General features: G+C 43.4%; 1 protein-coding gene across 1 annotated transcript in view; it reads right to left on the reverse strand.

Moving 5' to 3' along the window:
* Window positions 1-14,448, reverse strand: part of LOC149311602 (uncharacterized) — a 56,136-nt gene that overhangs the window by 21,783 nt on the left and 19,905 nt on the right. The window contains exons 10-14 of the mRNA XM_089526592.1: window positions 13,808-13,861; window positions 12,406-12,459; window positions 10,083-10,145; window positions 8,788-8,850; window positions 3,959-4,075 (exon numbers count right to left, since the gene is read on the reverse strand). Of these exons, the coding sequence (XP_089382718.1) occupies window positions 3,959-4,075; window positions 8,788-8,850; window positions 10,083-10,145; window positions 12,406-12,459; window positions 13,808-13,861 (351 nt within the window). The remainder of the gene's footprint in view (window positions 1-3,958; window positions 4,076-8,787; window positions 8,851-10,082; window positions 10,146-12,405; window positions 12,460-13,807; window positions 13,862-14,448) is intronic.

Genomic DNA, 14,448 nt, shown 5'->3' on the forward strand with positions numbered 1-14,448 from the left:
CCGCACCCTCAGAACATCTGGGCAGCAACTACTTAGGGTTCCCGGGGCGAGGTTTGTCTCCACTACTAGGAGGACATTTTCCATCGCCGCCCCGGCCCTTTGGAACACGCTGCCCATAGAGCTCCGCTCAGTCACCTCCCTGGCCCAATTTAGACGGGATTTAAAGACCTTCCTGTTTGGGATTGCATTCCCTGATTAATGTCCTCTGGGCCTCCTTCCTCCACACTGGCAAATAGGATTGGCTAACCCGGGGCTTTTCTGTCTTTGTTTTTATGAAATTGTGTATGAATTTTATTGGTTTGTTGTACTGTTTTTAATCTGTTGTGAACCGCCCTGATCTATTGGAAGGGCGGTATATAAATAAAAATTTTATTTATTATTATTATTTATTTATTTAACCATCTGATTTAGCTCTTCACTAGAGGGAGGACGGATTCAATGCCAAACACACAGACATTAAGCATGCATGAATACCAGTTATTTTGTCCCTTAAATGGAGGTCTGGAACTGAGGACTATCACTCTACAAGCAGGACTTGACTACAAGTGTCAGAAAGTAGGGCAGCAAGTGTTGTGTCTTCTGGCTGCAGATGTGGGGCTGTGGGAGCTGTATGGTGCTCTTGGGGTTAGCAGCCAGGCACCTTCTAGATATCTGGAGCTAAAGCTTCCATTAGCCCCACTCAGCTTTGCCAATAGTCAAGGATTTATCTATGGCAAAATAGCAAGTACATTTCTATACTGCTTATCAGTGAACTAGTACTCTCTAAGCAGTTTGCAGTGTGTAAGCCAATTGCCCCCAACAAGCTGGATTTGGGGAGAAGCAATGTAAGATACCTGGAGGGCACTGGTTACCTATTGCTGCTGAAAACTGTAGATAAAGAAGCGTCCATATGTAGTGACAGGTAACTTGTCTGGGACAATGGGCAATAGGACAAGACCATGTGGATTTCATATTCTGGTGAGTGTACAGAGGTATCAAGTTGAGGAAAGACTGACTAAAGTGAAACCCTAACATCCCATGAAGCCCCGGTATGTTCCACCTGACTCCCAAGGTTCACACTTTTTTGTGGCAAACATTAAGGGATCAACTAAAATAACTCTTGTTGTTGTGCCTTGAAAGATCCTATTCCAGCAGTGAGCAGCACATGGTCTACAACTCTGGAGACCAAGGTTCGAATCTCTGCTCAGTCATGCAAACCCACTGGGTGACCTTGTGGCACACTCTCTCAACCTCAGAGGAAGGCAATGGCAAATCCCCTCTGAACAAATCTTGCCAAGAAAACCCTGTGATAGGTTTGCCTTAGGGTCTCCATATATCAGAAACAACCTGAATGCACACAACAATTGGACATGCAGATGAACGATGGCCTCCATCATTCCAGCCATGAGGCTCTCAAGTTCAGATAGGTCCCACAGATGCATATGATAAAGGCCATCATCCATTTGCCTTTGGCTCTACACCTGTGATGACAAGAGCTATTCAAAGGTTTTTACATTTGCCGGGGAAGAGTTACTTTGATATCCTACAGAGGAAGAAGAGATGTTTCTTTTTTGTCCCTCTGCTTCCTGCCACTAGATCAAGAAATTGAAGAAGTCTGGTTGTCCTTTGATGGACTACTTCATAATTTAGGGTGCCGACTGAGAGGATGAAAAGTGGGAAAGCAGGAGAGAGAGAGACGCACAAGCGGAGGAGGCAGAGAAAGCTCTTCATGTTCTCTCGTTCATCGAGGCCACAATGGACATGGTTAATGATCTCTTTGAGGGCTCTTGCGGGTGGCTCTTGCCATTCATATAAAAATTCTAACCTCTTTAAGCATGCATGAATACCAGCCCTTCTCCCCCCCTCTCTCTCTCAGTTCACTCACTCCTGCTCTTCTTCTTTAATTTATTCTTCAAGTGGCACACAGTGACTGATATGCCTCTACATTGGGATGGGCAAAGTGGGGCCCAAGGGACCTTTTTTTTGTGAGCCCCAGGGGTCACTCTTTTTATTGCAAAAATATTTATTCTTTTTGTCTTCTTCTCCCAAATGCGTTAGGAAAGGGGTTGGAAGCACTGGGGGCATTTTTAATTTTGTTAAATGGGCATGTGGAGGACTTGCAACTATTATTAAGGAAGGTTAAAGAAGAAAATGCAAGGCAGGCTTAATGCTGAACATAAAGAAAACAAAAGTAATGGCCACGGAAGAGCTACATAAATACAACCTAGACAATGGAGTTTTTCACACAAAAGAGATCAGGAGTTTATCCTGTGAATAGCCCGGAAAAATCACATAATTATGTGAAACGATTTCACACAACGTTGCACAAAACTCGCCATTAAAGTGGTCACAAAGAAGCATTAATGTGCATTTTGTTACTTTCAAGATTTCAGCAACAATGCACTTCCGATATCACTTTATTTGCGCAATTGCATGTGATAATCATTTGCGCAATTACTCGCCATTTTTGCTTTATTTGCGGGATGCTTTAAATGCACTTTAATCTCTCTTTAATGCCGATATTAGCCCCAGTGTGCTAAACTCCACTGAGGAAATCCAAATAGTTAAGAGTTCCCATTCCTTGGATCAAACATTGATCTGGAAGGAGACTGCAGTCAAGAAACCAGAAGACTAGGAATGAGGAAGGCACACTCTTTGACAGAGGACATCAGTAACAGGAGACAGTTTTGTCAGGGCCAAATGAAAAACAGTAGTAAGATACAGGTATCCCCTACTTTTCCACAGTTCATTTTTCAATGAGCTGCTCTTGCCAGTTCTAAATTATACTCTGAACTTGTATATCCCAGATGCATGATCTGCTCTTTTGACCACGTGTCAAATTGATGGTTGCGGTTATACAGCAATTTGAAAGGGTTAAAAGAGCCAAGGTAGGGTCTTGTGTACATAAGACGGGGACATACAAGTGAGAAGGGGACATACGGTGTCCTGCAGGGGCCTTGTTGCCTAATGGATGCTCTGGCCCTTTGCTGCTCTCTCTTGCCCAGGGAAGGGAGGAGGGTACTCCTACTCAAAGTTGACAGCCCTGAGAATGCGTCTCCTCAAAGGTGTTGAATAGTTAGTCTGTACTATTGGAAAGTGTAGAAAGCGGGTGGGGTGGGGGATGGAGAGACTAACATAGCACCTCCTGGTGGAAGGGAAGGGAACGGAAGAACTATGCAGTAATGTTTGTATTGCTGTTGTTGCTGTTTCTGACTTATAGCAACCCTAAGGCGAACCTATCACAGGGTTTTCTTGGCAAGTTTCTTCAGTGTGGGTTTGCCATTGGCATCCTCTGAGGCTGAGAGAGTGTGACTTGCTCAAAGTCAGCCAATGGGTTTCATGGCTGAGCTGGGATTTGGACCCTGGTTTCCAGAGTCATAGTCCAACACTCAGACCACAATGCCATGCTGGCTAGGGCATATAATGGTTCTGCACTGTGCTGATTTCTTCTTTTTGACAGTGTTCCAGTTCCTAACCTGTAGAATAAGCAGGGGATGCCTGTACTGAGATTATACATTGATGATATGGTCCTAAGTCTCACTGAGGCTGAGAGAGTATAACTTGCCCAAAAGCACCTAGCAGATTTCCACGGCTGAGCTGGGATTTGAACCCTGGTCTCTAGAGTTGTAGTCCAGTGCTCAAACTGCTACACTACACTGGGTTGCTTAGGAAGAGGGGAACTGACCATTGTTTTTCACAGCAGCTGAGCAGCTGCTGCCTGGTAAGTCAACTGTTGACTTATGGCGAACCCATGACTTTAATAGGGTTTTCTTAGGCAAGGAATACTCAGGTGTGGTTTTGCTAGTTCCTTCCTCTGAAATATAGCCTACTCAGGCTTCATGTGCAGTCAAACCACTACACCACATTGGCTCCACAAGCTTGTACCTTCCATTAATGAAGAATTGATGATGGGCCCAAATTAACAAATAAGACCTCCTCTGACCACTTGTTTCAGCAAGAGAGAAATCTTAGCCCTTACCTGTGGCCCTGGGTCCCCCTGTGGTCCTTGTGGGCCAGGTGGGCCAATGACACCCACCTTACCAGGTAGGCCAATCTGTCCTTTAAAGCCACCCAAGCCAGGCACTCCCTTGGAACCCTGCAAAATTCAAAAAGAGACTTTATTTTATACGCTGGGAGCACAGTATACCTAAACACTTTAAGAGCTGTCACACAGAAGAGGGTAACAATTGGTTTTCTGCTCCTTCTCAAAGCAGGGAGAATCCAGTGTGTTTAAATACAGCAGGTTTAAATTCTGGGAGTGCAAGCGGGAGTTGAGGGGGGGCCTTTAAATACCTTGTTTCTTAAAGGTAAGATTGAAGTGCTTTAAATGTCTGCTATTAATTTGTGGAGGCATTGCCACACCTGAATTTTATGAAAATCATTAATGAAAATCCAACCTGAAAACTGGAGACGCTGGGTCAGGCCCTGAGATCTGGCAACCTTAATTCCCTAATTTCCTAACCCTAATTTCCAAATTTTGCATTTCAGGAGAGTGAGGATTGGTTCAACATCCTCTTTGTCAGGTTGAATAAGTCATTTTCTTGGCTCTGTAAATAGGAACCGACCCATCTTGGCTCGGGGAGAAGCTTAGGTATTATGCAAAAGAAGTTGATGCCGCTCAAGAACTCTCCCAGGGAAAAAAGATGAATTGTTTAACAAAGCAGGTTATCAGGCACTGGCTGATTAAGATGGGAGATCCTGGCGGTGACGGATGCGATAAATTCCCTGTGTTTGACAGGGCTGGCTTTCCTATTTAGTACAAGTGACCCCCAGTGACTCACCGTGTAAATATTACAAGAGAAGAGGCAGCACAAACAGAGTGATTTGGAAAGTTGAATGACTAGAACTATTAGTGAAGAGGTTAAATGAGGCTGGACCTGTTTGTCTCCTGACTTCTAGCTCACTTGATTTTTTGCATGGAACAGTCAGATTCACGAGTCCCAAATAGTTAGGGACTGGGTTAGTTCAAAGACTGCCTGCTTCAACCAGAGCTCACAAAAGTTAGATGCTGGAGCACAGCTCCCAGAATGCCCCAACCAGCATGGCTCCATAGCGATCCTCTGTACCCACTGATTTCCAGGGAATGGTTGCCAATGGAAGTGCAGTTCTTGGAAATGCATAACGGATTCTTCTTAGATGTGGTACCTGCACTCTGGAACTCCCTGGTGCAGGAGATTTTTTTGACCACACATATGAATGACAACTGTGTCATATTCATGACGGTTAGTTAGCCATGATTGTGACATTATTGCCACAATTGTTACTCCTTTCCCAAACCACTTCCCTGGGCATCAGCTGCAGGGAGAGAAGGAGGTCCATTCTTCTCGTGAAGAATGGAGTGTGGGTGAATGATGTTTCCAAACTTAATTAAGTGTATTTAATTGTTAATTTAGGTCCTTTCTGCATTGGCCAGGATACATGCCACCTTTTGGGGTCTTCATGTTTTTATATCTCATATCTGGAGATAGCATGTTTTTGAGAGATCAGTGACTTTTCAGGAACACTAAAGGTCAAGTTCCCAGGAAAATATTAAATCCGTTCCCCTAGGCATCTTACAGCCAGTTAAACAAAAACATCAACTCTAAAGTGCTTCTTCCTTTGCTCAAGCATCAGCATTTTCTTCCCTTAAACCTGAGACAAAGGATCTCTTCACACTCAAGCAGTAAGCCAGTCTCTCTGCCTACTCCCTGTTGTGTCTCCATCTTCCCATCTCAGGGATAGCCTGATCTAATCTCTGCTTTTGCTAAACCATCAACCAGTCTGGAATCTGGTTGATTCCTAGTCATTCAGCCTTTGTTAGATGGCCAGATAGACAATTGCTTAGCGCTAGTTTTAAGGTATAAATATGGTCTTGAAACCTAACCTCTGCACACACAGATGGCACACCTCCCAGCCTGAGCCACTCCAGCTTTCCACGGTCTTCTCTTTGGACAAGTAATTATAACCCTACTGCAACCTCTAAAAACTCTGCTATCTCCTTTCCATGTTTCCATTTCAATTAGCTCTGTATATTGTATTTATTTGGACATGCAGTAACCAAAGTTATTGCCAAGTTGGTATAAAAAGTAAAATCCTTTAAAGTTATGGGTGAATTTCCCTGCAGGAAAAACAAAATCCTTGTGGCAACTATGAGCTGTTCCATTTTACTTGTTCTCTGCTACCTAATATTTAAATTCTCTACAATTTATATGCTAGTGGATTGAACTGAAGAACTGGATTTCTTCTTCTTTTTCTTCCTCAACTACTGCATTACAGACAAGTAGCAAGTTTGATTTCACTTCATCTCCATGGCAGTGAGTAATTCTCTTGTTTTCATAACTATCCAAGCTCTCTTTCATTCCATATACACTATTTTATTGTTTCAGTCTGCAGTGCTCTTGTCCCACCGCTGTGCTCATGACCAAATGAGAAATAATAGTCTTCTTAATTTTTTTCCTGGTTCTTTGTGGCTATCGTTTTAAAAAACAAATACAGTTATCCCTCCACACTTGGGGCTTTGACTTTTGTGGCTGTGATTATTTGCGGTTTTGGTTAATATGTTCTCTTTAGGAATCTCTAGGTCCTCCAGTGCAATTCTGCTAGTCGTTGACCATAGAGTTGTGCTGGAGAACCTAGAGGTTCCTAGAGAAAACACTTCTCTAGGCATTTGTAGGTCCTCCAGCATGATTCTAGGATCAGCTTCTGGCAGATTTTGACCATAGAGTTGCACTGGAGGACCTGGAAATTCCTAGAGAGGTATTCTCTTACATAAAGTTCCTTCATCCCTAATCCTAGTGACTGTGGAGGGACTACTGTAGGGGGCCAGAGCATGGCAGGGGAGCAAACTAGATTGGGATATTGGCATGAGTGGAGGAAGGGTTTAATCCTTTGGCCCCAGAATGTTGTCAAATAAAATTGTGCACCCTGGTACGTACTGTTTGTATGGAGAGTTTTGTTATTATTATGTGCTGTCATGTCAGCTTCAACCTATGGCAATCCTAGGAATGAAGGACCTCTAAGGGACTGAACAGACTGCGCCTAAGGGGCAGCCTGCAGCTATCTCTGTCTTTGCTAGACTGTGGCTGCAGCAACTACATGCTGCAGCCCTGAATCTGGCCTTTCCATGGTGCAAAAAAGAACCACAAAAAGCAGCTCCTTTTTGTGTTGTTGAAAGGGTGCCATAGCATCTGGTGCTGTGGCTTCTCGGCGCACTTTTGGCGCTGTGTCATCTGGACGCAGTGCTGAGTGCTGTGATGTTGTGCGCCATGTGGTGGGGCACGCGGTGTCATGCCAGCATGGGGCCAGAGTCAGGGTGTGTGTCGTGCAGATGCCATGCCCCCACTCTGCCCAGGTGCCGGCCTTTGATGCCGGTCTGTCAAAGTTTAAGACACCCTATTATTAATTTCCCTGCTCAGGTATTACAAACTTAGGGCCATGTCTTTCTTGACTGAGGCTGCTGCCACACTGCAGAATTAGTACAGTTGGCCACCGCTTTGTTGTGGCCGCCATGGCATCACTAGGGTTGATTTTAAAGTTCTACATTAAAAAACTCTGATGCCTCTCCGTTCCCCTCTCACTAAGCCTCGTCCCACTCACCCCATCTCTTCCACTGAGCTCCAGCATTTTAAAGGGATGCAGGTGAACACCACCGTCTATTTCTTCCAAAGCGCAGATGTTTGGGGAATAATGGTGTTACCACTCACTTAGACTGTCACCTGGGGCAGTCTGCACCTCCCTAGTGACACTACTGTTTCAAAGGTTTTCTGTCTGCTGGGTAAGATTATTTTAATTTTTGCAGATACCTTTTATTATTTATTATTTTTATTTTAATTTGTTGCTTTTAGGGACTGGTTTGCAAAAAGCACCATAAACATTTTTGTTCAGGCAACCATATGCCAAAAGGCAGATCTTTGGGGAGCGGTAGTTTTTACTCACTTTTAGGGTGTCGCCTAGTGTGGTCTGCACCCCCTGCACCCTCCTATGGATGCCCTTGCATAGTTCCATCCTACAGAATCCTGGGATTTGTAGTTCATGGCACCAGAGCTCTCTCACAGAGAAGCCTAAATATTTCACAAAACTACAAATACCAGAATTCAAAGGCATGGAGCTGTGGCAGTTAAAGGAGTGCCCAAGATAACAGGAAGATGTTGCAGTAGCTTCGAGCCAGAATACTCTGGGCTGCTCCTGGACTATTCCATATCATGCAGACACCACCTATGTGTTGATTCCTCATTCAACAAATTGATTCAATGGGTCTACTCTAGTTTGTAGCTAGCAGAGCTCTGGTGCCACAACAAAATCCTATAATTCCATAGTATGGAGCCATGGCAGTTAAATTGGTGTGAAACCAGATTATTTCTGCAGGTGCAGCCCAACAGCATTTCAGCTGCATTGTGGAAGCCAACTCCTTTCTCAATCACATTCTCCCTCTAGGCATCCAAAATGACAAATGAAAAACATGGCAACATTAAAAAAAATCCATCTATTTCTTAGCAAACAAAGCACTGCAAAACTTGGCATCCCTAAAAGTTCTCAAGAGCTGCAACATTTAATAGGGATTCCATGAGGCAAATCTCCTTCTTTGTTTTTGCCAGCATTTAAATTTTTTTTAGCAAAGAAAGGAGGGCTTTGCAGAATGCTTTAAGTTACCACTGCAAAACAAAGACCAGATGAGAACGCCCCCAAAGGAAACATTATCTGAATAGGGTGGCATTTGCCATGTGAAAAGGACACCTGTATTCCAGCTTTGGTCTGTAATATTGTTAACCGTGGCTGATTTGTGTCTGAAAAGGAAATAACCTTTTGCAACATGATTTTGAGAGCACTAACCTTTTCTCCTTTCTGCCCCATAATTCCCTGGAGCCCGTCGGTGCCAGACTCTCCACGGTCGCCCTAAATGTAGCGCAAGGATCAGAGTCAAACACAAGTAAACAGATGGAAACACAAGCACACTAGCTTCAGGGACACATTATATATGTACAAATGTGTGAAAGTAATTCTACACTGCAGAGAACACAGAATGGAATGTGACCAGAGGAAGGTGGCCAAGATGATCAAAAGCCTGTAAAAACCAAAGTATAAGAGGAACAACTTAGAGAGCCAGGTATGTTTAGCTTGGAGAAAAGAAGACCGAGGCTGCATCTGTTCTAAACTGCAGAATTACCGTATATACTTGACTATAAGTTGACCCCATGTATAAGTCGATGACAGGGTTGGGGCGGATTTTGATATGACCCATGGATAAGTTGAGGGTAAAACCTGGGGACATCTAACAAAGGAGGTAAAGGAAAATGCAAAGGAAAATGATGCCAAAGAACTAAGAAAATTTGAGCAGACACTAACTGTTTGTGCTGATCCTAAAGACTGGATAGTTAAGAGAATGGAGAGGATCCATACTTCTCTTTGGTGCTCCCAGGATAGACTAAGCTCTTACCTTTTACGACTCTATTCAGAAAAAGGGGATAGTTCCTTTTTTATATAAGAGTTAAAGTACAGTGCAGTCCTCCCTCATTTTTGCAGACTTCAAGTCCGCAATCTCAGTCCTTTGTGGACTGGCAAGTGGGAAGGCAGGAGCACACGGCCATTCAAGCCAATCGGGCTTGAATATGTGCGAATTTCCATTTTTGCAGAGGGGCCCAGAACGGATCCCCCCCCAAAATGGAGGGACAACTGTACTTACATTGACCCATGGATAAGTTGATCCAGTTTTTTTGGGGTCAATTTTTTTTACTAAAATTTCTAGACTTATACATGAGTATATACAGTAATGCATTTTGACACTGCTTTAATTGCCATTTCTCAGTGCTTTAGAATTGCTATAGTTTTGGAATATGTGCTATAATTTTGGAAGATATAGAGCCTTCTCTGTCAGAGAATTCCTGTACCACAACAAACTACAAAGCCCCTGATTGCATAGGATGGAGCCATGGCAATTAATGCAATGTCAAACTGCATTAATTCTGCAGTGTGGTAGCAGCCTTTGGCTCCCCTTAAGAATAGGTTACACTTGATGTTTTCAACTGCCTTTGCTTTTCAAAAAAATTATTCAGTCCAAAGATGGGATGCAGGACAATGAGTATAAGCATCTTTTAAACCTGGAAGATGAAAAGAACTTTGCATCTCACCTTTGGACCAAGAAGCCCGTCTTTCCCTGGTGTTCCCGTCCTCCCAGTGCCACCAGTCTCTCCCTATACATGGAATAATACAAAGAAAAACATTAGCTTGTTCCTTTTGGACATTCAGTGGCACCTGACATCTCACTATCCATGGGACTCTGTGACCAAGATCCCTAATTCTTCAAGCACAGCACAAATATAGGCCAGTTTAGTTACATTGGGTCCCGCAGTTGTGCATGTCATGGTGCAATTGGTACCATGTAGGGATGCAAATCTTCATTAATTTCATCCTGGCAGGATGGAACAAATGTAATCAGTTCTCTCCATGCTTTGTGAAACTTATTCGGATGCAAGTTATACAAAACAAGTGGAAAATAAGTTGAATTATGTAGCACAAATAGACAGAACAGTTAAGCACAGGAAAATCTGACGCTTCGATTGTGGAAACGTATGCATTCAATTAGATACATAAGTGTATATGTACTAATAGGAAAGAGCTAACAAAATAATAGCATATCTGGTTTTGTATAATTTTCATTATTGTATCAAAATATAAGATATTTTATAGACATCTATGAATCAATAAAAAGGGGGAGGGAATCCTGCACATTTTTGAAGGCTATTCAGAGTGGCTATTTGGAAACCAGGAACCCTTCATCATCTGGTGCTGAAGGACGATATTAAGGAAACCTGCTACATATATCTAGAATCATAGAGCTGGAAGAGACCACAAGGGCCATCTATACATGAAGGGATGTTTGAGGATTTCATTTGCTCTACAATTCAAAGCTAGCTGACATGATTTGCCTTTCCCAGACTACACAGACTGGAATGCATTTAGTCTTTACATGAGGAAGCAAAGAAGGAAAAGGCAGAGCTGTTTAAGGGGGTAGGAGACCTTTGGCGAACTGAGAGACTTGGAGCTTCTGCAAGAAACATCACAATCAAGTACTGTATATACCTGACTATACGTTAAAAAAATTATGTGCAAAAATTGACCATAAAATCTGGGGCTCACTTATATATGTATCAATACAGTAATACTGTTTAGAAAACTCCTTTAAAAAGCAGCTCAGATGCTCACTCTCCCTGCCTGGCACTGATTTCTGCTCAGGCAGCTGTGTGTGTGTGTGTGTTTGTGAAAGAAGTGATTCCCTTCTCAATCCGATGTTAAATCCTTCTCTCTCTATCCTCATCCTTTGGATCTCTCTGACTACCAAGCATCCCAGTTCCCTCCATTTCACAGTCCAATGTTAAAATTTTCTCCTTCCTTAAGTTTTATCCCTGACTTATCCATCCATGATTTTGGCCCTAAAACTTTCCCTCAACTTATGTATACATGAGGTCAACTTGTACACGAATATATATGGCATATCTTGGGAGATGTAGTAGAAGAGAGCCCTAGAGCTCTAGCGCCCTTGCTCATGATGCATAGCATTAACAGAGGCATTTCTAGGGGGGTGCAGGGAGTGCAAATCATACCAGGTGACACCTTGTAGGGAGTGTGCATTTTAGAGGAAGGTACTGCCTTCTAGTGGTGAACTGCTGCACCTCTACATGGGTGGACAAGGATTCCCAGAGACGAGAGATTTTCCAGAGTACCAGGTCCACCCGCTTGCAGGTGGCAAGGAAGATGGTTTCGACACAGTCATCATGTCACAGCAAAAGCCTCGAAGCTACTTCCTTCACCAAATAGCACCTGGACCCCTTCAGGTATTACAAACAAGGCAGGTAGACCAGATGACCTGGGGCACGGACAGTCCCTTCAGGTGCCCTGGTCCATGGCTATCGGTGGCAAGTAGACCAGAGCCTTTCTCTTCTATAGTGTCTTGATCTATTCCTACATGACCATTGCCCTAGTTGGGGGTGTGCTAGGAAACTTGGGGTGATAGCATACATTAACACCCTGGGGTGACACCAACGCTAGTGACTCCACTAAGCACTAAGATTGCATTTTAACTGCTATATAACACCCTTTGATATGTTGGGATTTGTAAGGATTTGGGGAGAGCTAATTCCCACAGTGGCTGAGTGGTTAAGAGGCCAATTCTGATGTTTGGAAGATTGGAAGGTTGGCAGTTTGAGGCCTGAGGACTGCATGATGGGGTGAGCTCCCAGCTTCTGCCAGTCTAGCAGTTCAAAAGCATGCAAATGCAAGTAGATAAATAGGTACTACTTCAGTGAGAAGGTGAACAGTGTAAGGTGCAGTCATGCTGGCCACATGACCACCGGAGTCATCTTTGAACAATGCTGGAAAGGGGAAGGCAGCCCTTTTAATAAATGTAAGCCACCTTTCCCAAAGGAGAGAAGCAAAAATAGCAACCTGACTTACCTTGATCCCATGTGTACCTGGAGGCCCTGTCTTTCCTGGCAAACCACGTAAACCCTAAGGACAAATTGTAAGACCATGAAGACATACACCTAGAGTGAGTCTTGGCTCAGTCACAAAAGCTAACAGGGATAGGTGATGGACAATAACATCCAAACAGTGATACCTTTATTGGAACAACCAAAGTGCACAAAATACTTGATGCAAGCTTTTGAGGCTCCACTGGCTTCTTCATCAGGCAAAGGTGTTACCAATAATACAAGAGAAAGACAAATATGATGACGGTAGAGTCATAGGACTGCATTTTGTCAAGATGTGTTGTTGTTCTCAGTTAAGATGGTTTGGAGGGTTACCCATATAAACAGATGCCCTTCCTCCCTCTTGACCATGTGGGGTCTTTGAGATAAAGAGTTGTAAAGTCCAGGAAACAAAATCTAGAGGCAGCTTGGATCTCAAAGGGAGTATCCTTTTGTATTGTTAATGGAGTTTAAATTTTATTGCCTGGACTTTTTGACTTTTTGTCTCCCAAAGCCTACATGGTCAAAAGGGAGTAGTGACCTCTGCTTACATGGGCATCCTTCCATACCATCTTGTGTGTGTGTTGTGTGCCTTCAAGTTGTTTCCAATTTATGGTGACCCTAAGGCATATCTATCATGGGGTTTTCTTGGTGAGATTTGTTTAGAGGAGGATTGTCATTGCCTTCCCCTGAGACTGAGAGTGTGTGACTTGCCCAAGGTCCCTCAATGGGTTTCATGGCCAAGCTGGGAATCGAACCCTAGTCTCCAGAGTCGTAGTCCAACACTTAAGCCACTATGCCACGTTGGCCTCCCAAGACCATCTTAACTGAGACCAAAACAACAATGCCTTAAGAAGAGATAAGCCTGTGACTTTAGCATCATCCTATTTGTCTTTCCCTTGTATGATTTTTAATGCCTTTGCCTGATGAAGAAGCCAGTGGAGTTTTGAAATCTTGCACCAAGTATTTTGTGCATTTTGGTTGTCCCAATACAGGAATCAATGTTTGATGGATTTTGGATGTTACAGTACTTTGCTGTATGACCAACACGGCTATTCCTGGATATGTTTTCAGGGATAAGTAATGCATGACTCTCTCCACTCCAATTGAAAGCAGAGGAGGTAATGTGGTGAAGAGCCCAACAAATGACACTATATAGGATTCTGGTTTATGTCAAGCCAGGTCTTTGGTCCATCTAAGCCCAATATCATCCACTCTAGCTGGCAGTAGCAGCTCTCTGGAATTTCATGGCAAGATGCTTTTCTAGTTGTATTAAGAGATCCTTGTGGTTTCCCATCCTTGCACAAACTGGTCTCTACCCTGCTTAGCTTCCCAAATGTGAAAAGCCTAGGCTGACATGGTGGTCATTAGATCTGTTTGCTTTGTACCTTTGAACCTTTCCGTCCAATGTCTCCCGTTATACCAGGATCGCCTTTCCCTCCCTAAAGGAAGAGAATAAATGCAGTTTGTACACAACCTGGAAAACGTGAATGAAAGCTGAAATGCAAACCTCTGAATTTGGACTCAAACTCAACCTTCACCAAGTGCAAAAGAACCAGTGTTTACATCTGGGCTTGCACTAAGTACGAAACTTTATCCCCAGACATCAAAATGTCGTCCCTGAAAGTATTAGCCTCAAATGGTGACAAATAAATTTCCACATTCCATATGGACAGATCTCCATTAAGTGCATGGCTGGATAATATTCCAGCAGCCATCTGTTGCAGAATTAGTGCAGCCTGACACTGCTTTAACTGCCATGGCTCAATGCTATGGAATTCTGGGATTTATAGTTTTGTGGGATATTTAGTTTTCTCTGGCCAGATAGCTCTGGTGCCACAACAAACTTCAAATTCCAAGGATTCCATAGAATGGAGCTGCGACAGTTTAAATGGTGTCAAACTGCATAAATTCTGCAGTGTATATACAGCCATGGTTGCTCCCATGTTAGTAGAGGGATAACTCTGCTCTGGGTTTTAGTCTGAACTTTCACTTCTATGTTCAAGAGGCAGAACCTATTTGAGTGCCA

Source organism: Sceloporus occidentalis, unplaced genomic scaffold (genome assembly GCF_023333645.1).
Source record: "Sceloporus occidentalis isolate IW3139 unplaced genomic scaffold, rSceOcc1.0.p SCAF_5, whole genome shotgun sequence".
NCBI lineage: Eukaryota > Metazoa > Chordata > Lepidosauria > Squamata > Phrynosomatidae > Sceloporus > Sceloporus occidentalis.